General features: G+C 39.4%; 16 protein-coding genes across 16 annotated transcripts; 9 read left to right on the forward strand and 7 right to left on the reverse strand.

Moving 5' to 3' along the window:
* Positions 1-5: 5 nt before the first annotated feature.
* V1514DRAFT_331077 (cyclophilin-like domain-containing protein) lies at positions 6-1,895 on the forward strand. The gene is made up of 4 exons (XM_066927619.1): positions 6-310; positions 386-671; positions 732-1,327; positions 1,396-1,895. The coding sequence occupies exons 1-4, from the start codon at positions 114-116 to the stop codon at positions 1,745-1,747; spliced, it is 1,431 nt and encodes a 476-aa protein (XP_066783231.1). The 5' UTR covers positions 6-113; the 3' UTR covers positions 1,748-1,895.
* Positions 1,896-1,906: 11 nt separating this feature from the next.
* V1514DRAFT_331082 (thioredoxin-like protein) lies at positions 1,907-2,792 on the forward strand. Its single transcript, XM_066927620.1, has 5 exons — positions 1,907-2,128; positions 2,192-2,200; positions 2,262-2,335; positions 2,388-2,477; positions 2,543-2,792. The coding sequence occupies exons 1-5, from the start codon at positions 2,058-2,060 to the stop codon at positions 2,614-2,616; spliced, it is 318 nt and encodes a 105-aa protein (XP_066783232.1). The 5' UTR covers positions 1,907-2,057; the 3' UTR covers positions 2,617-2,792.
* V1514DRAFT_280998 (chalcone-flavanone isomerase-domain-containing protein) lies at positions 2,756-3,662 on the reverse strand (the record flags this gene model as incomplete). The annotated part of the gene is made up of 2 exons (XM_066925058.1): positions 2,756-3,297; positions 3,347-3,662. The coding sequence occupies 2 exons, from the start codon at positions 3,660-3,662 to the stop codon at positions 2,756-2,758; spliced, it is 858 nt and encodes a 285-aa protein (XP_066783233.1).
* Positions 3,663-4,015: 353 nt separating this feature from the next.
* On the reverse strand, positions 4,016-5,032 carry V1514DRAFT_293947 (mitochondrial 54S ribosomal protein uL15m). The gene is made up of 3 exons (XM_066925379.1): positions 4,807-5,032; positions 4,628-4,746; positions 4,016-4,574 (listed from the first exon to the last, which is right to left on the reverse strand). Exons 1-3 carry the CDS (start codon positions 4,969-4,971, stop codon positions 4,157-4,159), a joined length of 702 nt encoding a protein of 233 aa, XP_066783234.1. The 5' UTR covers positions 4,972-5,032; the 3' UTR covers positions 4,016-4,156.
* Positions 5,033-6,040: 1,008 nt separating this feature from the next.
* V1514DRAFT_280855 (PIF1-like helicase-domain-containing protein) lies at positions 6,041-7,703 on the forward strand (the record flags this gene model as incomplete). Its single annotated transcript, XM_066925053.1, has 2 exons — positions 6,041-6,224; positions 6,274-7,703. The coding sequence occupies 2 exons, from the start codon at positions 6,041-6,043 to the stop codon at positions 7,701-7,703; spliced, it is 1,614 nt and encodes a 537-aa protein (XP_066783235.1).
* Position 7,704: 1 nt separating this feature from the next.
* Positions 7,705-9,065, reverse strand: V1514DRAFT_331091 (phosphatidylinositol N-acetylglucosaminyltransferase subunit C). The gene is made up of 3 exons (XM_066927621.1): positions 8,271-9,065; positions 7,895-8,212; positions 7,705-7,835 (listed from the first exon to the last, which is right to left on the reverse strand). Exons 1-3 carry the CDS (start codon positions 8,780-8,782, stop codon positions 7,781-7,783), a joined length of 885 nt encoding a protein of 294 aa, XP_066783236.1. The 5' UTR covers positions 8,783-9,065; the 3' UTR covers positions 7,705-7,780.
* Positions 9,066-9,068: 3 nt separating this feature from the next.
* V1514DRAFT_331094 (JAB1/Mov34/MPN/PAD-1 ubiquitin protease-domain-containing protein) lies at positions 9,069-10,752 on the forward strand. Its single transcript, XM_066927622.1, has 6 exons — positions 9,069-9,242; positions 9,304-9,380; positions 9,439-9,460; positions 9,541-9,617; positions 9,678-9,752; positions 9,807-10,752. The coding sequence occupies exons 1-6, from the start codon at positions 9,177-9,179 to the stop codon at positions 10,426-10,428; spliced, it is 939 nt and encodes a 312-aa protein (XP_066783237.1). The 5' UTR covers positions 9,069-9,176; the 3' UTR covers positions 10,429-10,752.
* A 288-nt stretch (positions 10,753-11,040) lies between these two features.
* On the forward strand, positions 11,041-12,341 carry V1514DRAFT_280748 (maintenance of telomere capping protein 1; the record flags this gene model as incomplete). Its single annotated transcript, XM_066925047.1, has 2 exons — positions 11,041-11,524; positions 11,644-12,341. The coding sequence occupies 2 exons, from the start codon at positions 11,041-11,043 to the stop codon at positions 12,339-12,341; spliced, it is 1,182 nt and encodes a 393-aa protein (XP_066783238.1).
* A 159-nt stretch (positions 12,342-12,500) lies between these two features.
* V1514DRAFT_71361 (uncharacterized protein) lies at positions 12,501-13,507 on the forward strand. Its single transcript, XM_066930120.1, has 3 exons — positions 12,501-12,825; positions 12,885-12,951; positions 13,032-13,507. Exons 1-3 carry the CDS (start codon positions 12,660-12,662, stop codon positions 13,354-13,356), a joined length of 558 nt encoding a protein of 185 aa, XP_066783239.1. The 5' UTR covers positions 12,501-12,659; the 3' UTR covers positions 13,357-13,507.
* A 27-nt stretch (positions 13,508-13,534) lies between these two features.
* V1514DRAFT_352337 (cactus-binding C-terminus of cactin protein-domain-containing protein) lies at positions 13,535-15,628 on the forward strand. Its single transcript, XM_066929495.1, has 3 exons — positions 13,535-14,234; positions 14,286-15,365; positions 15,421-15,628. Exons 1-3 carry the CDS (start codon positions 13,659-13,661, stop codon positions 15,469-15,471), a joined length of 1,707 nt encoding a protein of 568 aa, XP_066783240.1. The 5' UTR covers positions 13,535-13,658; the 3' UTR covers positions 15,472-15,628.
* On the reverse strand, positions 15,547-16,345 carry V1514DRAFT_331100 (40S ribosomal protein uS12). Its single transcript, XM_066927623.1, has 3 exons — positions 16,284-16,345; positions 15,793-16,198; positions 15,547-15,737 (listed from the first exon to the last, which is right to left on the reverse strand). Exons 1-3 carry the CDS (start codon positions 16,301-16,303, stop codon positions 15,726-15,728), a joined length of 438 nt encoding a protein of 145 aa, XP_066783241.1. The 5' UTR covers positions 16,304-16,345; the 3' UTR covers positions 15,547-15,725.
* Positions 16,346-16,445: 100 nt separating this feature from the next.
* Positions 16,446-17,606, forward strand: V1514DRAFT_293968 (CHD5-like protein-domain-containing protein). Its single transcript, XM_066925380.1, has 4 exons — positions 16,446-16,755; positions 16,806-16,995; positions 17,053-17,238; positions 17,289-17,606. The coding sequence occupies exons 1-4, from the start codon at positions 16,669-16,671 to the stop codon at positions 17,435-17,437; spliced, it is 612 nt and encodes a 203-aa protein (XP_066783242.1). The 5' UTR covers positions 16,446-16,668; the 3' UTR covers positions 17,438-17,606.
* V1514DRAFT_367784 (Nop15p) lies at positions 17,456-18,540 on the reverse strand. The gene is made up of 2 exons (XM_066929884.1): positions 18,484-18,540; positions 17,456-18,437 (listed from the first exon to the last, which is right to left on the reverse strand). Exons 1-2 carry the CDS (start codon positions 18,512-18,514, stop codon positions 17,629-17,631), a joined length of 840 nt encoding a protein of 279 aa, XP_066783243.1. The 5' UTR covers positions 18,515-18,540; the 3' UTR covers positions 17,456-17,628.
* A 164-nt stretch (positions 18,541-18,704) lies between these two features.
* Positions 18,705-20,146, forward strand: V1514DRAFT_331105 (uncharacterized protein). The gene is made up of 2 exons (XM_066927624.1): positions 18,705-19,324; positions 19,377-20,146. The coding sequence occupies exons 1-2, from the start codon at positions 18,743-18,745 to the stop codon at positions 20,106-20,108; spliced, it is 1,314 nt and encodes a 437-aa protein (XP_066783244.1). The 5' UTR covers positions 18,705-18,742; the 3' UTR covers positions 20,109-20,146.
* Positions 20,112-22,080, reverse strand: V1514DRAFT_72203 (Rad9-domain-containing protein). Its single transcript, XM_066930121.1, has 4 exons — positions 21,826-22,080; positions 21,462-21,777; positions 20,789-21,402; positions 20,112-20,719 (listed from the first exon to the last, which is right to left on the reverse strand). Exons 1-4 carry the CDS (start codon positions 21,940-21,942, stop codon positions 20,195-20,197), a joined length of 1,572 nt encoding a protein of 523 aa, XP_066783245.1. The 5' UTR covers positions 21,943-22,080; the 3' UTR covers positions 20,112-20,194.
* A 142-nt stretch (positions 22,081-22,222) lies between these two features.
* V1514DRAFT_280981 (pyridoxal phosphate-dependent transferase) lies at positions 22,223-23,717 on the reverse strand (the record flags this gene model as incomplete). Its single annotated transcript, XM_066925056.1, has 4 exons — positions 22,223-22,662; positions 22,714-23,155; positions 23,219-23,559; positions 23,606-23,717. The coding sequence occupies 4 exons, from the start codon at positions 23,715-23,717 to the stop codon at positions 22,223-22,225; spliced, it is 1,335 nt and encodes a 444-aa protein (XP_066783246.1).
* Positions 23,718-23,760: the final 43 nt, after the last annotated feature.

Consider the following 23,760-nt stretch of genomic DNA (forward strand, 5'->3'; position numbering starts at 1 on the left):
TGTATGTAACTTTGTTTTTGCTTTTAGTATATAAACCAGATTTTAATGACTAATAAGTTAGCATTAATATATGCATTCGAACTAAGTTTCTTAGTCGTCTATAACTATACGAGATGGGCAAAAATACAGATAAATTATACATTACACATTCAGAATGGTCTGGTCCAGATAAGCATTCAAGTTCTGGTGGAATCTCATCGAGAAAGGTTGGTAAATCAAACAAACGGTTGGTATTTACGCATTGCAACGTAAGTTTAATACCATTTGTCAACCCAGTTTGTGATCTTCGGGGAAACATTTATGATCGGAAGTGAGTATTTCATTAATGATTTGAAAATAATAATAAAAAAAGGTGACATCAGATCAGCTGTTAACCAAGGACCAGGCATATTCTTGACTGGATCGCAAAACATGGAACAAACCCGCTGACTGGTGAACCATTGTTGGTTGAAGACTTGATCACGTTGCATTTTCAAAAGAATGACGACGGAGAATATATCGATCCAGTTACGTATAAGGTTCTTACTCCAAGCTCCCATATTGTTTGCCTCAAGCCTTCTGGAAATGTGTTTACGTGGGACACAATTGAGCAACTGAATATTAAAGCTAAGAATTGGTCAGATATTGTGAGCGGCCAAAAGTTTTCGAGAAGTGACATTTTGATATTACAGGTGAGAATTTTGTCGATTGGTTTTTTTTTCATTTTGTCTAAATCTTGCTTATAATTTCAGGATCCGTTAAATATATCAAAGGACGTGGCACTCAATAACCCAAACAAACTCTCTTCAAGTCAACAACCAAAGTTTTTGACTAAATCAGATGAGAAGAGTGCCAAGCGTCCAGCGGACATTACAGACGATCAGATTCCGAAAAAGAAGTCACTTCCCTATAATGCATCTGTTGCCTCAACAGGCCGTGCTGCAGCTGGGTTGACATCCACTGCGTCAACGCCGTACACAAGATCGGACAGGCAATTGTTGACCGATGAAGAATTTCTTTTAAAGCCACGACGAGTAATTAAGGTAGCATATGTACAGATACGAACAAATTTGGGTAATCTCAATTTGGAATTGCAACCCCAGTATGCACCAAAGGCTGTATATAATTTTATAAAGCTAGCTGAAAGTGGATATTATGAAGGTGTCAAATTTCATCGAAATATTAGCAAATTTATGATTCAAGGTGGAGATCCGTCCGGAACTGGCCGAGGAGGACAAAGTCATTTCGGTAGACCATTTGAAGACGAGTTTAACTCACCGCTATCGCACGATAGTAGAGGTGTTATTTCTATGGCGAACAAAGGTAAAAACACAAATACGTCTCAATTGTAAGTTTTTTTTTTTTTTTTTTTTTTTTTTAAATTAATGTAGGCATTTTTACTTACTTGACTAAAAGTTTTATTCTGTACGGTCCAAAACCGTCTTTGGACAAAAAGCATACGGTATTTGGCAAAGTTGTCGGCGGTTCCGACGTCTTGGACAAAATGGAAAAAACACCGGTAGATTCTAATGACCGACCGCTTTTGGACATTGTTATTCGTAACATGTCAGTAATTTCTGATCCGTTTAAGGAGTACATGGCAGAACTAAAGGATAAAGAGACCAATGGTGCACATGAGGTTACTACCGCCTCCAAAGCTAATGACTCGGATGAGAAGTTTACATGGACGGGAAAACTCGTACGTTCTAGCAAATCTGAAAGCACTCCAGAGGCAGGAGTTCGGCGAGGTGTTGGAAAATATTTGTAAGATAGATAGTACAAGTATGATGTAATTCATGATCGATTTGCTCGTGGCAAAATTTAGCGTTTTCGGGTTTGTTGATTATGCGATGCCGATGATTAGTAAAATATTATAATCTAGTTAATTAATAGTTCTGTATTTACTATATAATAAACACGACTTTCTGCGGGAACTCAAGTTTGCAATTTGTGTTGGTCCAATCTGCTCTTAAACCAGATAGTTCATTCGCTTTAAGTCAATCAAACTGTTTTCTACAGCTGTACGACAAATTATACGGAGCTTTTACTCTCCGACAGCTTCTAGATCATTATCGACAATGTCTTCCAATCTGGAGCTTGAAATTAAAACCTTGATTGAAGAGAATCCGGTCATTGTTTTCAGCAAATCGTATGTTGACATTTTAAAAATTTTTTTTAAAAGAAAATTAACATTTTGCTAACTAAATTATAGATATTGCCCGTAAGTCAATGTAGAGAGAAAATACTACTTGCGATTGACAACCATATTTACATTACTTTAGATACTGCAAGGCAACAAAGTCTACGTTCGATCAAGAAGGAGTCAAGCACAAGGATCTTGAACTTGATCAGCTTGGTATGTATTTTTAAGATCTTTAGTTTGTAATGAACTAACAATTGTTTTACAGATACTGGTGCTGCAATTCAAAACACCCTGGCCGCCTTGACCAACCAGCGCACCGTACCGGTCATCTTCATTGGTGGAAAGTTCATTGGAGGTTAGTGTCAAAATCATGGCTTTTTTTTGTATGCAGATTAAGCAAGATTTTAATATTTTGTTTAGGAAACTCTGATCTTCAAGTTTTGAAGAAGAATAGCCAACTCAAGCAACTTCTTAAGGACGCTGGTGCCGCATAGATATTTATGAAATATATTGCTACAATTTTTTTAATATAACTTCATTGTTCGTAAGCATCTTGGAAACAATCAGAAAGTACAAAGCTTCTTTTATTTAGTGTATGATGTGTATAACCTTTCCAAAAAAAAAAACCCTCTATTAATAAAGTTCACCACTGGAAGCAAGTTTATCAACACTATCAATAAATGTCAACCTGGCCTGCTCACTGGCAGCGTTAGGACCAGTCAAGTAATGTAAAAATAAAGCATTTATGACAATGCTATCTTTAACGTCTCCTAGATGTTCCTTATTAGGATGTCTACCGTCTGCGTAGGAGCATTGAAGTTCGCCTTGGTCATTCTTAACAAGAAGAAGTTCACCATTCTTGGGTACAGACTTCTTTCTCGAAAAAAGTGAACGTAACTGAGTGACACCTTCTGAAGCATCAACGTCAGCAGAATAGCTACCCTTTATTTTCAACGTCTGATTGATGGACCTGATGAATCCGTCACGCAGATGGCTAAAGTCCGTATTCCTAACCGGAACGATTCTTAAACCTATCTTGATATTGTGTTCCAGCAAACTCTCAATCAAGATCGAATTAGACTCAAAAAGAGCATTCCGGACGTCTCCATCTTTGGAGTCATTTTTCACAACTGAGATCAATTTATCCAGATCGTCCTCTGCAACATAGACTCCGACTTCAAAGTCTGTCAGTATTTCTTTAATGAACGGTTTAACAATACAAACCTGCATAAACATGAATCTTTAAAAATGATACAGTCCGAACACCTAAGCCAAGTAGTGCATATTTCTTGTCGTCAATAACAATTGTGCGAGAGAATGGCTCGACAGATGTATCTGGCTTCCAAGTTCCGTCAGGCGTCGCTTTCGACTTGAGATCAATCAATTTTGGAGCATCTGCTTTTATTTTAACATCTCTGAATAACTGCCAGCTAACATAAGCAATCTGAGCTGCTAAAAGAGCGCCAATGACAACTGGAGTAGAATACTTTGTCCGTTGAAATGCAGGCTTATGCGCGAAACCGAACTGGCGCGAGAACATGGTCCTCGATGCTGATTTGGGCACAGAGCCAACAAACGACTGTGTCGGACGACGGAATAACTTTAGTAGCAATGGTCTTTGAGATTGCATTTTTCTTTTTTTTTTTTTGCAGATTTAGCTGGTACAAGAATTAACTGATGTAAGTATTTCCTAATGAAGTTGAAATAGGAAACGAAACCCTTGAATATACGTTTCCGTTCCGACATCCATTGGAGTCGCAAAGCCTTTTGATGTCAAATTCAATATGCAGTCTTGTACGTTACGTGATTATTGGATGAAGCTCTGCAACAAATTACTCGACATTGTGCATATTATTAAATCATACGAATGTAGTAATCAATAATGAACTTTTACGAAATGATAACCATTGAAGCGTGTAAGTACTGTAATCATTAGCACATATATATACAATAAACTCATGCACAAAAAGTGATTAAAATCAAATTATTTGCGCAAATAACTATGCATCCTTTGCTTCATCTTTGTTTGAATATTTAGGCTGTTGGCTGAGCTGGGGGTTTGGATAAGTAGCCCCGCACATCGTAATTTTTGTAGAACTGTCTGTGCTTGCGGCTAACTGGTCGAGCTTCTAGCGGAAGAGATTTGAAGTATTGAGGATGAAGAAGTGCTCGTAAGCCAAGTCTGTTGTAATATTTAGCACTGTATTTTCCGCCGGCGGCCTCAATTGCTTGAATCGCATCTCGCGACGCAGCTGTGGTGATAATGTCAATCTTGACATTGAAATTCTCCTTCCCATTTCCAAGAATCTTAACGCCATCCTTAATTCCTCGGCACAGTCTTGAATCTAAAAGATGTTTCATCGTAATAGGTTCGCTGGCATCCAATCTCCCCTTTTCAACCCATTGTTGAATCTGGTCAAGATTGACCTTTGTTATTTCTCGAGATGTCGCCCTGTTATTCATGAGAAACCGACTCAGCTATAGAGTAAATGAAAAAAAACTTACTTGTTAGAGAAACCTTTTTTCGGTACCAACTTATACAATGGCGTTTGACCACCCTCAAACCAAGGTTGGACGCTTTCCTTTGCCTTCTGACCTTTGTGACCTCTGCCTGAAGTTTTACCCTAGTTTTTTTTTAAATAAATACCCATTTAAAAAAAAAAAATAAACACCATTCTACTTACTTTTCCGCTAGATGGACCTCTTCCTAATCGCTTTGGCTTATCGTATGTGTTACTTCGAAGATGTCCGAGAATTGAAGCATTTCGAGTAATGGTCTTGGAGCCAAGACTAAAAGCAAATGGAGCAAGCACTAGCGTGCTTGATATAAGCGACCGTATTTGAAGCATTATTTTTGTGATTGCGGAATGGTAAAAGTTGGTGGAAATCAGATATGTCTTGCTCGAACGGCGTTGGTCTACCGTAAATTGAAAACGTCAAATTTTGGATTCCGAGTCCTCGAACACGGGCAAGGGTTTTTTTGTCTGTGTTTTGCTTAAAGTCGCGACAACGCGTAGAAAAATGATGCCGAAGAACATTTGATCTTTCTCGACACCGTATGGATTTTGCTATTATTCGCAAACAAGTGTAGGTTGTTGTAATCATTAGCTGTACATGTTGCTTACATGTGATGTGTTTAGGACTTGGGTAGTACCGGTTTCAACGCAGAAATAATATACTTGGTTATTAGAACTGTCGATGAGAATTAAGTTTTCCTCGTTCTGCTTGGCCGACCATTCTTTACTGCACCGTCATATATTTTTTAAGAGTAAACTGACTCGGCTGTTTTTATCAGACGCTCACAGGTTCACTCGACTATCTTTCTTTTCAATTGCCTGCCGATCTGGTACAATGTCAGAGTTTATTGATATTGGCGACATTGAAGATTTCAGTGACTATATTCCATCGTCTCCGTTGCGACCGAATACAGAAGTTCCAGGAAAATCTACTTTGAACATTTTACCGCCGGCAAATGCAGGAACTGAAACAATTCATATTGAAGATTTATTTGATGATGACCTTAAAGCAGTAGGTGTAGACAAGATCGCTGGACCTGTGTCAACCACAGTGCCAGATCACAAATCTTCCCCGATAGGCTCAACGCCGACACAACATTTCGCTTGGTCTTCTTCTCCTCAGTTTCACAACACATCTACTGTTGCTTCCCTGAGAGGTGGGGACGTTTCTACTCAGCCTAGCTTCTCGACCACATCTAGGCAGTCAACTCCAATCCTTGCACCGGGTCCGATAGCCGCTTACAGGTCTTATTCTTCAAAGGCTGCGGCAATAGATCTTTCTACAGGCCCGATTTCTAATTTTGCAACCACCTCTGACGGCCCTGGTTTGAAGAAAAAACGTGACATTAAATGGCTGAATCAGAATCCGAAGCAAGACAAACGAGATCCTAGTGTTGACATTATGGACATTGATATAAATGCTCGCAAGAAACGTGGCTTAAGGTCCGTAAAAAAGCAAGATCAAAAGGTTGCTCTTCCCAAACCTGCTCGCCTGCTTGCCCAAATATTTCTCAGTGAAGAGCAAAAACTAGTCCTGAAAATGGTGTGTGAACAAAAGAGAAGCATTTTTTTCACTGGTTCAGCAGGTAGGAGTAGACACATAGTCCTAGTTTTATTTGTACTAATGATTCACAGGTACCGGAAAGTCGGTTTTGCTGAGAGAGATTATTAAAAACTTGCACCAAAAATATGGCCAATATACCGATTCAGTAGCTATTACTGCTTCAACTGGGTTGGCTGCATGTAATATTGGCGGTGTTACGCTGCATAGTTTTGCAGGAATCGGACTTGGGAAAGATAACGTGAAAGTTTTGTTCGATAAGGTCAAGAAAAACAAAAAAAGTTATCAAAGATGGCTTAAGGCTAAAGTTCTGATTATGGACGAAATCTCTATGGTTGATGCGGAATTATTGGATAAGCTTGAAGCTCTTGCCAGGATGATCCGAAAGCAGGAGAAACCATTTGGTGGAATTCAGTTGATTGTCACTGGTGATTTTTTTCAACTTCCTCCAGTAGCTGAAAGTGGACGATTAACCAAGTTTGCTTTTGAGGCCACGTCATGGAGCAAGGCTATACCTGAAACAATATGCCTGACGCAAGTGTTCCGACAAAAAGATCAGGAGTTTGTTGACATGTTAAACGAGATGCGGTTGGGACAAATTAGTCAGAGTTCCATTTCCAAGTTTCGTCAATTATCCCGAAAGCTGAATCATGCCGATGGATTGGAACCTACAGAACTGTTTCCCACAAGACGGGAGGTAGGCATTGCCAATAATCGACGGATGCAAAGCTTACCTGGACGTGAAACCGTGTATACTGCAACTGATCGCGGCACTGCTGATGAAATACAATTGCCAAAGCTTCTATCTAATTTGATGGCACAAGACGTGTTGGTACTGAAAGTTGATGCTCAAGTGATGTTAATAAAGAACATGGATGAAACTTTGGTTAATGGATCACTTGGCAAGGTGAAAGGATTCATGAGTGAAATTACGTATGCCATACTAAAAGATAAAAATAATTTAACTGACGTGGCCGAAGTCAATGTTGATGAGGATTCATATGTCACGGATCAGGCTGGAAATATCATGATTGCGGATGGACTAGACGAATTAAGAAGTCGGCAAGAAAAATTGATGGGAAAGGGGCTAGTTGCAGAAATGGGTAAAAAATGGCCGCTAGTTAGGTTCACGCTTACAGATGGTACTCATAGGGATGTTCTTATTCGAGACGAGACCTGGGCGATTGAAGCCCCAAATGGTGAATTATTAGCAGAACGAACCCAACTGCCTCTTATTCTTGCATGGGCTTTATCGATTCATAAGGCACAAGGTCAGACATTAGAGAGAGTTAAAGTTGATTTGACAAAAGTTTTTGAAAATGGCCAAGCATATGTAGCACTCTCACGTGCTACATCTCGTGATGGTCTTCAGGTTCAAAACTTTCAACCAAACAAGGTGTTTGCACATTCAAAAGTTATCAACTTTTATTCATCATTGCGTTCCGTGAAGAGCCAGCAAAACGAAGACGAAGCATTCAGAGAAGTCACATCAGGAATCAATTAAATTAGAGTTTGGCTGATTATTTATCCTATAAATTATAAACTTTCATTACACGCAATACGTCAAATTTTGTATTTATTTTATCTCCTATTTCTAAGGACAGGTTTTGCAGGATCCCAAGGTCCTTGTATTTCACTACACGATAGTTAGAAGCCAAAAAGTTATTGATTTGTAATGACGAGGTATATACGCACTTTTTGTATTTTTGAAGGCCTATGAGCCATCCGGGGGCAACAAAAACTGCTATTAGTATCACCGTCGACCAAATGGCAATGGCCCAGCTGCCCCCAATTACGAGCATTCCAATCTCCGTGATTACGACCAATATAAACGTGAGAATTAGGTGTCCAACAAACGAGTATGCACGAAGCCATCGAGAAAATATTGGAAACAAACCAAATAATTGGATTGAAAAGAGAATAAAAGAAAACACGGAGAGTGTCGTTGATAATCTAGATGCGAGGACGATTGCCGCTGCAAGTGCGAGGTTGGTGGAAAGAGTAGGAGGAAATCTTTAAAAAACAAGATTAGTAACATCATTTCATGTTAAATATTACGCGGCCAACCTACGTTTGACGTCTGCCGAATGAATAGTCATGGAAAAAAATGTTTAAGAGAAAAAGCCAGAATGATATTGCCCAGATGGAGTCTGAAGATGTTGACTGGGTTAATGATTTCAATACCGGGGATAGCCCCAGTAAGGTCGACACGATCAATACTGATGATTTTGCTGTTGCTGTGCGGTTTGTCGAATTCTCTCCAAAGTAATCCCAAGTAAAATAGCCGATTAACGCACAAAACGAGCCGGTCCATGCAAACCAAGCAGGTTCCCAGTTAAAGTTATAAATGACAATAAATACCGAGACAAATAAAGCGACTGTACAAAGATGTGAAATTATGACGGTAGAGTCCGAAGCTAGAGCCCAGTAAGAGTATTGTTGTACGTGAAGGTTTCGTTTTAACTGGGACAGAAATGACGCATCAACGTAGTTATCTGGGTATGGTTGATGAACCCATAAAAGTTTCCGCCAGGGCCGTTCGCCAATGAGATTGCTGTTGAATGGTTTTGACGGCCGACCCATTGTGTCCGTCGTAGTCAAGCAGGCCTCTATCGCGTCATGAATATGCAGGCGATGACTAGATTGCTCCTCAAATGTGGTCAAATATTGAGCTGCCACAATTAACAAGTGGCACAAATAAAAGATTTCAACGTTCTTATATAAACCAGGTTTTTATATTGTGTTTGAAATAAAAAAAACATGGGCAATTGGCCTGTGTGAGCGTTCATGTTTAATCAAGCAGTGGCAGGTTAACCCATAATAATTAAGTTTATCGAGCACGGTGAACAGTCCTTTCTCGAACTCAGCGCACCTCACAACGACACCGGATCATATATACACAGAAAACTTTGTCTGTCAACCGGTTGTAATTTTCTTTGCACATTACAGAAGCAAATCAGAACAGCAAAAGATTATTATGGATCGATTAAACAGATTGCTAGGATCGTCGGGAGGCGGGGTTGGTGGAATCCCATCGATGATGGTGAGCGCGAGTGCACAAGTGACAATATTATTTGGCCTGGGATGACTGACAGATGGTTTAGGATCCGGCTATTGTTGATAATTCAGAATGCGTTTACATTTCATCACTCGCATTGTTAAAAATGCTGAAGCATGGAAGGTGAGATATGATGACGATAATGGAAGTTACTTGCTTGATGGCTGACCCTGATTTCCAGAGCTGGTGTCCCTATGGAAGTCGTACGTAATCGAATGCTCTTTTTTTTTTTTTTTTTTTTTTTTTGGTTGGGTGGCAGTTCTAGTTAGTCTAATTTTTTAAGATGGGTCTTATGCTTGGGGAATTTGTGGATGATTACACTGTTCAAGTGATTGACGTGTTTGCCATGCCACAGAGTGGGTATGTTATAATCGAGATTGGAATGTGCTTTTACAAACATTGCTAATAAAAATGATTTAGTACCGGCGTTAGTGTTGAGGCTGTTGATCCGGTCTTTCAGACCAAGATGATGGATATGTTGAAGCAGACTGGAAGGTACGTGATCGGATAACTCTTGAAGCAAGAGGTATGGCTAACAGTAGATGACAGAGACCAAATGGTGGTCGGTTGGTATCATTCACACCCTGGATTTGGCTGCTGGCTGTCTTCTGTCGACATTAACACCCAGCAATCATTCGAACAACTGACTCCACGATCAGTGGCTGTTGTTGTGGATCCCATACAATCCGTGAAGGGAAAAGTTGTCATTGATGCATTCAGATTGATTAATCCCACGCTTCTCATGATGGGACAAGAGCCACGGCAAACGACGTCGAATTTGGGTCACTTGAATAAGCCGTCGATCCAGGCCCTTATTCATGGCTTAAACCGTCATTATTACTCAATTGGCATAAATTATAAAAAGACGGAATTGGAAGGTCAAATGCTACTTAATCTGCACAAGAACGAATGGACGCACGGTCTTACGTTGAAGGACTTTAAGCACCATGACAAGGAGAATCTTGAAGCTGTACAACAGATGGTTAAGTTGGCAGAACAATATACCACACGAGTCAAGGAAGAGAAAGAGTTAGCCCCTGAGGCATTAAAGACGAGATATGTAGGAAAGCAAGATCCAAAGAAGCATTTGGAAGAGAACGTCAACCAGCGCTTGGAGGACAACGTGTGCGTTCTGTTGGCCGGCATGATTGATAACATTTCGTTTAAGTAAGGTATTTTCTCACCGCTGGCAATCAATAATCATCAAGTGTATATCTACGTAGGTATCATCAGTTTACCATGACGGAGTGTGGCCATTGTGCCATTTAAACGCTAAACCCGTAGATAAGTCGTGATATAGGTCGGATGCGACTGAAAGCGATCCCAACGGACATGTTGCCATAAGCATGATGTTTTATGGACTTTTTAGACCAGATAAATTTAATCATGATTATGATCCAAGGTGTAGTTGTCAGTAATTTGGTCAAATAGTGCGTTGTGTTGCGACGACGATTATTGAGTTAATAATGCATGATCACAATATATTGATTGGGTTCCGCAAATCAAAAATCGCTTCAAACGTAATATAATTTGATCAACCATTTCCTCCGTTCAACGACATTTGTTTTTAGAACCAAAAAAAAAAAAAATTGTTCAACATTAATAAAAGTCACTTTCAATATTCATTGTTAATAACAAATTATTCTTTTGCGCTTGTTGCAATCTATAACTCGAGGGAAAAATAATTGGGAGTACGACATCACACATTTCCTTGTTTTTAATATTGAATATCTTTTAAATACAAGATTTACTTGGGAGGTACATATTTGAAAAGTTAGGAGAAATGTCTTCACCAGACAAGAGTCAAGACGAAGACGTTCTTGAATTTCTCGAATCTCTAGGCACAGCCACGGCCGCAAACGATGTGTCGACGAGTGATAACACCACGGCAACGGAATCAACAGAAAAAGATTTACTGGGGTTTCTTGATGAATTAGCTCAGGAAAGTGCCAGGAATAGCAAGGAGTTGAATGCAAACGAGGCAAGAGACATAGCTAAGAACGGGGCCGGTCAACTTGATCCGACACCAGAAATTTTACCGACTGGGAATGGCACCGAGCAGGAAAATCGAGCCATTAAAACTCCTGAATCTCCTAGAAAGGATGCAGTATCTTCATTTACTAGTTGGTTAGGATCAGGTGGCCTATGGGATTCTGCGTCTGCAGCTGTTAAAGGTGCAGAGGCCAAGGTTAGAGAACTACAGATTCAAGATGCAAAGTCACTGGAGAAAACAGTCAAGGGAAATCTTGATACGATAAATAAGTTTGGTAAGTCACCTAATGTATGTCAGTACGGACTAGCATGATCGTTTTCATGTTGATTTCGAGATGACGATTTTGCAATCAAACCAAAATCATATGATTGATTATGCATGCTAACTTTCCAGGGTTATCACGAACCCTAGCATCTACTTTATCTTCAGTATTATCTACCATTGCACCACCTATTCTTCACCATGAGCAGCTAAAAATACACATATTTCATGACATTGTTGGTTATCCTTCGATTGATACAATAGTTTACTCAGTGTTTGACCGGGTCATGCAACAAGTCGAGGGTGGTGAACTCATAATAGTACAGAAGGGTCGTGAGAGTAGACGGAAGGATTCAGATAGAAAAGGGGTCAAGCGTGACATGGGTTTATTTCAGGGTGGGTTGGAAGCCGGTGAGAAATTAGCGAAGGCCAACATCGGACAGATAAGCAAGGCCAAAGGAAAAGAACCAGAACGTGCGGAGGAATCTCCGGTGCGGAAGTCTGATATTTACTTATCTATCCAGGCGGTTACGTTCACGCCAAGTACTACGTTAACAGCAGGTGATTCCAATCCTGGCGAGGAATTGTTTACGTTCATCATTTATCTTAATGATCCAGAGCACGATTTATCTTTTACTACTCATTCTCAATCATTTCCAATCAAATGGTGTGAATGGTTAGATAGTGACGAGCCCATTCCTGGACAGGTTGATCCAAGAGAATGGTTAGCGGAATGGGTTGAGGAAGGTCTTGGCCTGGCCGTTGGAGTGGTTGCGCAAAGATATGTTGCAAGCCGGATGGCACTTGGTGTTGATGTTGAGAGCTTATAGGAGGATCAGATCAAAGCAATATGCAACGTGTTTGATGTATATGAACGATTGCTAAATGATTTTTAATGATTTTTTGTAATTGTACTGTCCTTATGTTTAACTTTTTCTTTTTTTTTTTAATTTAAACTGGAAAGTAATGCTGCATTCTGAATTGAATTGCCACTATGATGGGCTGGGACTTTCAACGAGAATAGAGTTCGTGATTAACCGTCAAATGCATTAAAAGGCGACTTTTTTTTTTAATTACCAGGACAAAAAAAGATTGGTCAAAAAGATTTATAACAGTTTAAATTTATTGAATTTGTTACAGCTTAGATCATGGGTAAAAAAAAATCAGCAGCGGCTACGTTAGAACGGTTAATTGCACGTCCTTGGTGTTATTATTGCGACCGTGATTTCGATGACCTCAAGGTTTTAATCTCACATCAAAGAGCACAGCATCTGAAATGCGACCAATGCAATAAGCGATTAAATACGGCGGGAGGTACTGCTTGATATTGTTTGTTATTGGATTTTACTGCTTTTGCTAACCGATCATAATAGGTCTCGTCATCCATGCGCAACAGGTTCACAAGGAAATAGTCACAACGGTGCACAACGCCATACAAGGGTAAAGAATAACGAGCCACCACATTATTTTGCAATATACACGTGCATATATAAACATATTAACTATTATTGTGATTCTAGTCGCGAAAATGTTGACCTTGAGATTTTTGGAATGGAAGGAGTTCCGCAAGTGGCACTTCAAGACCACGAAGAGCAAATCCGACACAAATTTTCAATTCCTGATGCAGACTTGAATAATCACAGCTACGATTCAAGGCATGGCGATATTTCGTCAAAGTACGCAAAGATAAGATCGGTCGATAAAGATGCTCTATTGGCTCGATTAGATGTGTTTTTAAATGCGAAAAAGTCTGGGTCTACAGATCCAGCCGCGGCAGTTAAAGCATACGACAACGAGAATTTAGGAAAAGAATCTGGTTTGACAGCATCGGCAGTTTCTTTATGAATTTATTATCATGGAGTACGTGGTTGTTGAGGTTTTGAGTGGCGCTGAGTTGGCGCTTTCTCATATGGATCGTCGTGGGTCTTTTTTTTTTTTGTTGGATGTTTTAATTGCATTATTTTTGTACATTTTAAAAATAATTTCACTTGAAAATCTCTACAGACCTGTAGACGATGTTTGTAGCATAATGAATCGGTGTATGCGCAGAGAACTTTGGATATATAAAGTTTCGACATCTCTGCGCTCAACTATATCAATAATTGTTAACGAGGAACTTCAAACAACAAAAACAAGCCTCGTACAAAATGCCTACGAATCATTCACATAACAGCAACAGAGAGCGACAAAGCACGCCTCAGAATGATTATCTCGACAGGAGGAGATCTCGTTCGCCTAGAAGGCACAGATCAAGCCCGCGACGACGACATTATTCGAGCCGTGATGCATCACCCAGGCGACAACATGACAGCGCATATAACGACTTGAGTGATCATGATTATAGATCTTCACATAATTCTGATTATTATGGAAGAAGAGATGGGGATTCATTTCGTTCTTCAAAGTATCAAACTACTCGGGAAGAAGAAGAGTGGATTAATGGCGAGGACGCGTTTGCGCTGAGGCAAGCAAAGAAAGGGGCCATGATTCGCATATCAGAGAGAAGGGCAAAACCGATTGACTGGCTGGCAATGAACATGCGAACAGTAGATGAAGACAAAGACGTGTATGATAGCGAGATTCTTGGGGACAAAGAGTTTGACATCCCGTTTCCGCATTCCGTCATGGAAGGTCTTAGCACGCAAGAAATTAATGAACTTGAAGACGATATCAAGAAATATTTAATCCTAGAACGCAAAGGAAAGAACCACGAGTTTTGGGAGGTACGTTCACATCAGTTATATAAATAATATTAAGGGGAACTAATAAATTAGGCGATGTTGGTATTATGCGATGATAAAAAACGAAACGTTGACCAGCACGATGCAAACCCAGAAGCCCGAGTAGTGAAGGCTGTTTCTGAAGATATTGAAGATGTCTTACGAAACAAGTCATTACAAGACCTCGAAGAGTTAGAGGACAAAATTGAAATGATGCTCAGCAGTGATGCGGTAGTGGACGTTGATTTCTGGAGTGAATTGAAGAAGGAATTACTAACTCGAAAGGCAAAAGCCAAACTAAACAAAATTCACAATGACGTGGTTCAGGAAAGAAGGAAAAGATTAGAACGCGATCAAGCTACCGAAGCCAAGCGAGCCATGCTTCAAATTAAAGCATTGCTGACAAGTGGCAAGAGATCAGCCGAATCGAGTATTGTATATTCAGCAGATATGGACGACATACCTGACGATGAAGCCGATAAAGTCCATTCGCATGAATTGCAACCACTGGCACCTGATGAGTTTTCTAAAAAATTATTAGAAGATCAACAAAGAGTAGCAAAGCTAGGATTCATTCCAATGAAGAGCCTCGAAGAGGATCATAAAATATTCCAGCCAAAGAAACGGGTAAAGAAAAAATCCTCGGACAAGTACAAAAAGCGGCCGTCTAAAGAAAAATCGGCTGCAGATCGATTTCTTGAGAGAGAAATGGCACGTGGCACGAGAGATAACGAAGAACTGTTTAACGTAGAAGAAGTACTCGATACGACGGAATTAGCACCCGGGCTTATAAAACCTCGATTTCACAATCGTATACAGACTGGTTATGATTGGAATAGATATAATCAGACTCATTACAGCCATTCGGACCCTCCACCAAAGACCGTTCAGGGTTATCGGTTCAACATGTTTTATCCAGAACTATTCAATACATCCAGAGCACCGACATACAAAATCATACGCGACAGAACAAACCACGACGACCATTCATTATCAGCGCAAGGCCAAGACAAGACATGCATTATTAAATTTATTGCTGGGCCACCATATGCAGATGTTGCCTTTCGGATTGTAGACCGAGAGTGGGATTACTCCTCACGACGGGAGAATGGGTTTAGATGCAGTTTTGATAAGGTATGAAAGAACCCGGTTAATACTTGTACGTACTAAATCTAACATAAGCTTCCAGGGAACATTGCAACTACACTTTCGGTTCAAGAAAACTTTCTACAGAAAGTAAGAGGATATAATATGGGTTGTTCCACATATATATATTAAATGTACTATACTTTATAATGCAGTTTCTATAGAATGGGCTTATAATTTTTAAATATTATCGTTAAACGATAACTGTAACACTGGAGACAGGTATCTTATACACATCAAATATTGTGAACTAATTTTAAAATAAATTTACAATGTACTTTTTATTCACACACCAGATGATCATGTTGCTACATAAAAAAAATAAACCGGAACCATGAGTCGAAATAATTATGAGCGGGGCTAAATTACAATTAGTTAGTAGATTCAAATCAACAACTAAACCAATACAACGTACCTTCTCCTTCTTCTCCTTCCACAGAGCCAAAAGGGAAACACCAGAGACCTTGACGACCTTGAATCTGACACCGGGAATATCACCCTTAGCCTTGCCCTTTCTACCGAAACCAGCAAGAAGAACCTCGTCGTTTTCATCAACAAAGTTCAAGCAACCATCATTTGGCACGAAAGCGGTGACCTTCTTTCCGTTCTTGATGAGCTGAACACGGACGCACTTGCGAATAGCGGAGTTTGGCTGCTTAGCCTCAACACCAATCTTCTCAAGAACAATTCCCTTAGCGTGAGAAGAGCCTCCAAAGGGAGAGGACTTGAAAGCAGTTCCAAGGAGACGCTTCTTGTAGGACAAATCAGCCCATCTGTTGTCGCGACGGTGAATGCGGAGCTTTCTGGCGGAGTTCAATCCTCTATTCACTTAGTTAGATATCTCACTTTCTGAACAATAATACAAATAATAATAATAATAAAATTGCATATATGATGTCGAATTACCTTGGCTTTCCCTTTCCCATTTTGAATGTTGTTGTGTCTGTTGATGAAGAAAGTTGAGATTGGGTTCAGACACTGCTAAGGAAGCGTGCTCAACCCACTTTCGATGTTGCCGCATTGCAAGCAAAACGCAGTCACGCGGTTGGCGGACAAATCTGTAACAGGCAAGAGTTACCCTAACTGTGAATCGTTGTAGGGTTTGAAGTCCGGGTAAAGTACGTGGTTATATAAGCAGTACAAGACCCTGGCAATTAGCGTTTAATCTCAGGAGTGCTCTGCTTGATAGTGATGTATACAACATATATTGCCATTCAGCATTCTTTTTTTTTGGAAGCGAGGATTATTTAGTTTATATTATTTTTAGTTAGCTAGGCTGGGTTGGCGCACAATGGTATCCGTATTGGTCGTTGTCATTAGCATCGTGATCCTTTCAGCAGCGGTATCCACGATAGGTGCTGATAACATTGGAGAACTTGTCAGTTGATTTTTGTTTAAACAAATGAAATGAGTTTACTAACTGGCTAGCTATGGGAATTTTATGTAAAATTGGTTCCATCATCTGCAGCACAAAATGTCAAGACGAGACATTTGCTTCAACGCGAGGCGATTCGGACAAGCACGGAGCGATCGAACACTAGCTCACAAGATGAATTCGCTAAATGGGCCAAATTAAATAGAAAGGTTGATAAATTAAAGACAGATATAGAAAAAATTAGTACGTGGGGATTGAACGTTTAGTTTTTTTTTGCCAATGATGTTAACAATAGTTTAGATGCAACAATCGCTACCCAAAAGACAAAGTTCAAGAGACAGATTAAAACAGTAATTTGGATATTTACTTCCGGTCTTAAATTTTTTGTGCGGATAAAATACCGCAAAGTTCCTGTGTTTTGGCTTCCAAAGGGATTATTCCCTGGATGGATAGAATGGGTACTTTCATTAACGTCAGCTCCTCAAGGTAAAAGTCATATGCAACTTGTTTGACATCAAGATTTCTAACCAATACAGGGAGTGTGTCGGTATCTGCTTGGTTTTTGATAACTGATTATGCTATAAAAGGAGCGGTCGTATTTATTGTACAGAAGTCATTCGAACTCGCCAAAAAGCAGCCGTCTCGGAACCGCGTTTCAGTGGCAACCGCCAAAAAGTCATCATAATCAAAATAAAAAGACGCTTTAGGTATTTATATGCATAATACAATAGCACATATTTAAATCTAGTTATTGTTTTAAATTCAAATGTAAATGATGCATTCCCTAACAAGGCCACAAAGCTCGAGACCACTAAATACTATACATAATCCTGATTATTTTTTTTTGCCCCGTATAATTTAAGCCATAGTAATAACTCAATTGGTCGTCTTCAATTGTGATTTTGGAAGACAGTAGTCTATTCCGGCCTCACTAAGTTGTTTGTGCTTGGCCTTCCGTCTTTTCTGTTCTCGCTCAATCAACTTCTCCACTTCCTCGTTATTTCGTTTTTTATCATGCTTATTTTTAGCAAGCTTAGCAGTAGGAATTGCCTTAAACTTTCTGTTTGCTCCTTGAAAGAGCTTCTCATGAACTTTCTCCTTTGGAACAACTGACACTTTCAGTATGTGGCCGTATAACAGATAATTGTTCATCGTATCGGCCACAATCTGTGCAACTTCTTTTGAACCAAACTCAATAAATGCGTAATGCTTAGAAGCTCCGCTCTTCTTGTTTCTCGAAAGTCTTAGTCGCAAAATATCACCAAACTGAGAAAAATATGCTCGCATTTGCTCTTCGTAAAAACCGTGAGGAATCCGGCCAACATATAACACACCAGGTTCTTCTTCTTCATCGCGCTTTTTCGTTTTCTTTGCAACTCTGCTAACTAGTTCCCTAATTTGGCTTTCTTTTTCTGTTGACAACTTCAGTTCTTTCTTAACAGTCTCAGGCACTGCTGCACCTTCATCTCCAGAAACTTCATCGTCGTTGTCTTCATCAGAACCTGATCCAAATCCTGTGAATTCCTCCTCTTCTTCTGCCTCCTCTACTGCCTTGGCTTCCTCTTGGTTTTCTTCAATAGTCTTTTTCTCAGTTTTGTCGTCCGCGTAAGGTGATTGCTCAACTTGTTTTGCTGTAACCTTCTCTGCCTTCTTATCTGCTACGTTCTTCTCCGCATACTTTTGAACTATTAATTGTTAATAATCGGCTTTTCTTAATCGTAAAATAAATACCTTTTCTACTGGAATTTTTTTTGGAGGCCATTATTAATTATCTGAGATCAAGTGATACGAAAGATTTTAGGCATCCAGTATATGCATTTCCTGGTGTACGGTCAAAAATTTTCGAGTCACACGGTCAAACTCCCAAGTCACAACAAATTCCCCTGAATCACAATTTAGATTTTGAAAATTTAAAGGTAATTTACTACTCCAACAGAGTTACCATATTATAGGTCTTTGATAATTTTTAATTTGAATTTGTTCTGTTTAGATGTACAAGTATTTTAGGTCAGATTTATTTATTCGGTTTGGCTTAAGAGCTATTTATAAACCGTCTTGTTCGAAAATTTTCAAATTTGCATCCACGAGCTCAACAGGAAAGTCTTTAGAAAGCCTAACATCGAGGCAACAAGAACGAAAAGTTCGCGAACAAAGGCGAAAGGGTTTGAGTTGGGATATAAGTGACAAGTATTATGACAAAGAATTTCAGAACCGAAAAAAGCTTCAAGAAAGAAAAACCACTCGGACATCATCAAAATTTCAAAACACGTTAAAGACTGGGAAACGATATGGTAAAAAACACCAGTCGACAGAGCGCATCGGCACCGAAGACAAATTATCTGCAAGGTATAAAGAGAATTCAAATGAAAAAATAAAGTATCGCCGTTTAAAAACGGATGATGCGTTCAAAATTGCCGAAATAGTTCAAACTAATTTAAGCCGCGACGACGAAGAAGGTGCACTTTTTTATGCTACAAAAGGATTAAAAAACTCAACAGTGGCTTGGAATTATTTAATGATTTATAAGTTTGAAAAGGGTAGTGTTTCAGGCGCATTAAAATATTTTAGCGAGGTTTGTTTTTCACTATTTGAGTCCTTTTGATGGTGATCTAACTTTGCACCAGATGCGTCGACGAGGGAGTGTACCCAATAGTCATACTTACACCGTGATCTTTAACGGCCTAGCACAAAATTCAAGCATAGAATCCATTTCACAAAAATGTTTAAATCTTCTTCAAATCCTGTTGGAACAAAATGCAGTAAAACCTACTGTGTTGCATCTTAACTCGGCTTTAAAAGTGTGCTCTAATATTCCGAGCGTCTCAACAATGTACGAAGTTATTTATGCAGTTGAAGAGAAGATTAAGATTGACGAGATTTCATATTGTACCATGCTTACTACGCTTTCGCGGAGTTCAGAAAAAGAGAGCGAGGATTATGCACAGGATGCAATGACAATCTGGGCCGATATTATCTCTCGTATAGCTGCTAAGGAAATTAGAATGACTGAAAGGATTGCGTTAGCCTTTGGTAGGGTGATGGTTAAAAGCAAAGAACCTACCAATATCTATATTTTGCTTCGTATATTTTCTGACGTTTATGGCCTGCCAATGTTTTGTTTAAGAGAGGACATTCCTGGTAGAAGCGACACGACGAGTGCGCGCGATGAAATGCTCTCCAATCATCTTTTACGATCTGATAAGAAGTTGAAAGCAAGCGAAAGAGAAATGTCTTTAATCGCGCAAGCTTGCGAACTGCTTCGCCAGAAGGAGGCATATTATGACTATGTAGACCATTTCAGGGATAAACTTCATGTCGAGTGGAAAGAAAAATACAAGGTACGGAATAAGGAATAGTCTGTAAGACAGTTTTCTCAATAAATACTGTAAATAGCTATTCTCAATTAAAAAAATTTGTAGTTTTTTTCATCAATTATAAACCGCTACCATAATGCACGCGCTCTAGGATCAATCTGACTCGGTCCTATAGGAATATTTTGCTCGTCCTCAGAATTATCTGAACTGTCAGCAAATAAAGCCACTTCTTCAGCAAATTGCCGATCATTTCCTTGATATTCACTAAAACTCCCACGACGACGGCTTTTTCCCAACAGTGAGTCTTGCTCAATTTGGGTTTCTGATTCCTTACGTTTAGCCATTCGTTCCTCATCAAGTCCCTTTAAGATTAATTTCAATGAAGGTGCATTGTTATTCTGATTCCACACGATCTGCTCAGTTTCTTGTGAAACATGGGGTTCAAAGTCATCGTGAACAGGCCTCTGCCCCCTTACTGTAAACGGCGATGTGAAGTCTAGCTTTGGAAGAATTGGTTGTAGGGGTAAATGTGGTGGATGTGGCTCTTTTATCGGTAACCTAGAAACATTTCTTTCGTTGCTCTGTGACTCATTATTAAACGCATTTTCCTCGGGAATTTTCTCTGACTGTTGGCTTGGAATTGATTCATCAGGCTGAAACGATAGGCTAAAATGACTATTTTGTCTTTCATACAAAGGTGACTTAGAAATCGGCTGACTCACATTCGAAGCACTAAATTCTGCAGCAGAGTTGTCTTTTTGAAAAATAAAGTCCACTTTTTGAGAATATGACGAAGGTTCGACTTCTGATGCAATTGCTCTGTTTTTGCTTATTAGAGGTAGTCGTGAACTGGAAGGATAAGGCGTATGACCATATGGGTCACCAGTAAACAAGACAAATTTTGTTTCGATTGAGTTCCTGTTAAAGCAGAAAACAATAGGCTGTCGGGGTTCTCCAAATGAAGCTTCGATTGTCGTTTGAAATGTATCCGCAAGACCCACTAATGCTCGAAAATCCTTTAAACTAAAGGTTACACTTGTTTCACGTCCGACGGCAACTGACTCAAACATGTCTGCTTCAATGTTTATTGATGTTTTAAGTGGATTTTTTATAACTTCCGCGTTATGAGAAATGCCTTCGCTGAACCCTGTAAGTGTAATACTCTCATCATTTGCAAACGTCATGCTGAATTCTTCTGCTTTATATGAAGTGTGATCAATGTACTGTTTAATAGCACTGGCTGGTATCTCAAAAGAATGCGAGTAGTCTTCTGCATTGTGAAGGAATTTAAACGGCCTAGATTCTTCATATGATAGCTTATATGTCTTTTTAATTCCTATATGGAAAAACTTAGTAGATAAATATAAACTAGAAAAAAAAAAGAAATCTTAATACCATGATGACAATGCATTATTGCAACAAGGCGGGATTCGTTATTTCTTGGTTCCTCGAAATATACCTCGCATTTTTCAACAGATTGATCTCGCTCGTGGCGCTTAAAAATCAACACAAAAAACTTTGAATTTAGTTTAAATGTGAAGTTGGTTCTATGATTGTCATTTATGGGTTGAAAAGCTGCCGCATTGCTCAATTTTGTAAGGGTTTCGCCTGGGGTTTCGCCTGCGATTGTAAATTTGTCGAAAAATTCATTCCTAGAAAATGAAATTTGTCCCACGGCTGACTTCGCATTATTTATAACTTGTAGCGTGACCTCACTCGATTATTAGAATAAAGGCATTTATTGAGACTATCAACTTACTCCAAGTTCATGCACATGAAAGTTTAAGTATTCTGAAATTTTCGACAGTGTGGTTAACGATCGTGACCAATCTCGTAAAGGCTGACCTTCATGTATACTAAACAAAAACAATTTCATATGTAGATAACCGTTCTAATACTACCAGTTATTATTCACAGATGTTTACATAAGGTCTCTTTTTATATTATTTAGTAGATAAAGATAGCTGCAAAAAAAAAATTATAGATATGCGCTAATATCAAAGTTGCAATGTTGTAAGGTCGCGAACGCGTTTTGGAGACGCGTTGAAAAAAAGCATAAATAATGTCATTAGATTTCTTCCAAAAAATCAATCTACGCTTATATTTTTACAGGGCTTACAATAAGAGTCAATACATTGGTAAAAAAAATATTTTTTTTAAACTGATTTGCCGTACTCTTCGGCGATAACAGCGTCGACAGACCTTCTTAGCTCACTAACAAACTTCCATACGTCCTCAAAAGTATTGTACAGCGGTGTCGGGGCAACTCTAATTACATCTGGTTTTCTATCATCCACAGTAATAGCATGTTTTTCTAAATCTTTGTGTACCTTGACCATTAAGCCTGGCTTAAAAAGAAGACTAAGCTGGGCACCTCGTTGTGCCGGGTCGGCAGGCGTTATGATACGAAAAGGCTTATCAGGGAATTGTGCGAGTAAAAGAGACTCGAGATAGCCAGTTAATGCGACTGACTTTTTGCGAAGAGCGGGCATGCCATACTTGGCAAAAATATCTAAACTACCTAGAAGCGACACGGTGTCAAGAACAGACGGATTCGAAAGCTGAAATCCAGCAGCACCGGGTTGGCTAACAAATCCTTTGATGGTTAGCAATCGTATTAAAAATTTTATAAGCAATGTATACGAACTGTTTGTCATATCGAACCTGGTTGCTTTTTCGTGTGCCCACCAACCTGTCAACCGTGGCTGGCCAAAATTTTTTTCATGCACAAACAAACCTCCGATACCTCCAGGACCTGAATTAAGATACTTATAAGTACACCAAACTGCAAAATCCACTTCCCAGTCATGCAATTCGAGTAGTACATTTCCCGCGGCATGAGCTAAATCCCAGCCAATTGTGACTCCCAGACTCTTAGCATATGAGGTTATCTTTTTAATATCAAAAGCTTGACCGGTATAGTATTGAACGCCTGGAAGCAAAATAAGGGCTGCAGTTGAAGCATGTGTGCTAATGATTTTAAGAATATATTCAGTCGGAAGAAAGTATTGATCAGTCGGAGGCTCAATTGTTACCATGGACTCAGTTGGATCAAAGCCGTGAAGTTGTATTTGTGACTCCACCGCATACTGTATGATGTCAGTGAAGGCTCAGATGAAAAAAAAAAAAAAAAAAAATTAATTGCTACTAACGTGATCAGAAGGGAATGCTTTTGCCTCGAGAATAATCATGTGCTTTTCTTTCGTAGGCTTGTAGAATGAGGATAGAAGTAGATGAAGGTTTGTTGTCAAAGTAGTCATAACAGCAACCTCAGATCTCTGGGCCCCAACAACATCTGCCATTTTCTGCGTAACGGTCTCATCAATGCTTACCCAGTCTCTAGACTTTGGATGGCGAAAGTGACCATATACTCCGGCTTTTGACCACACATCTAACTCTTCCTCTATAAGCCGCCTGGTACCTTTCGATTGTAATCCAAGTGAATTGCCACAGAGATAGATACTTGGCTCGTTGGCTTCGGAGATTTCAGAATCTGTTCAAAAATTAATCATGGATTAGACTAGTATTGCCTTCCTTACTTTCCGTAATCTCAAACCTTGAAGGTATGAAAAACTGATCACGAACATCTTTCAATTCGTCTTCGTGATCTAGTCTTTTGGCAGTCGCTAAATCATGCTGAAACTGTGCCATTGTGATATGCGTACTGCTTTGCGCTTGTTGGTCCACGTAACGA

Source organism: Lipomyces japonicus (assembly GCF_038497905.1).
Source record: "Lipomyces japonicus strain CBS 7319 unplaced genomic scaffold V1514scaffold_20, whole genome shotgun sequence".
Lineage (NCBI taxonomy): Eukaryota > Fungi > Ascomycota > Lipomycetes > Lipomycetales > Lipomycetaceae > Lipomyces > Lipomyces japonicus.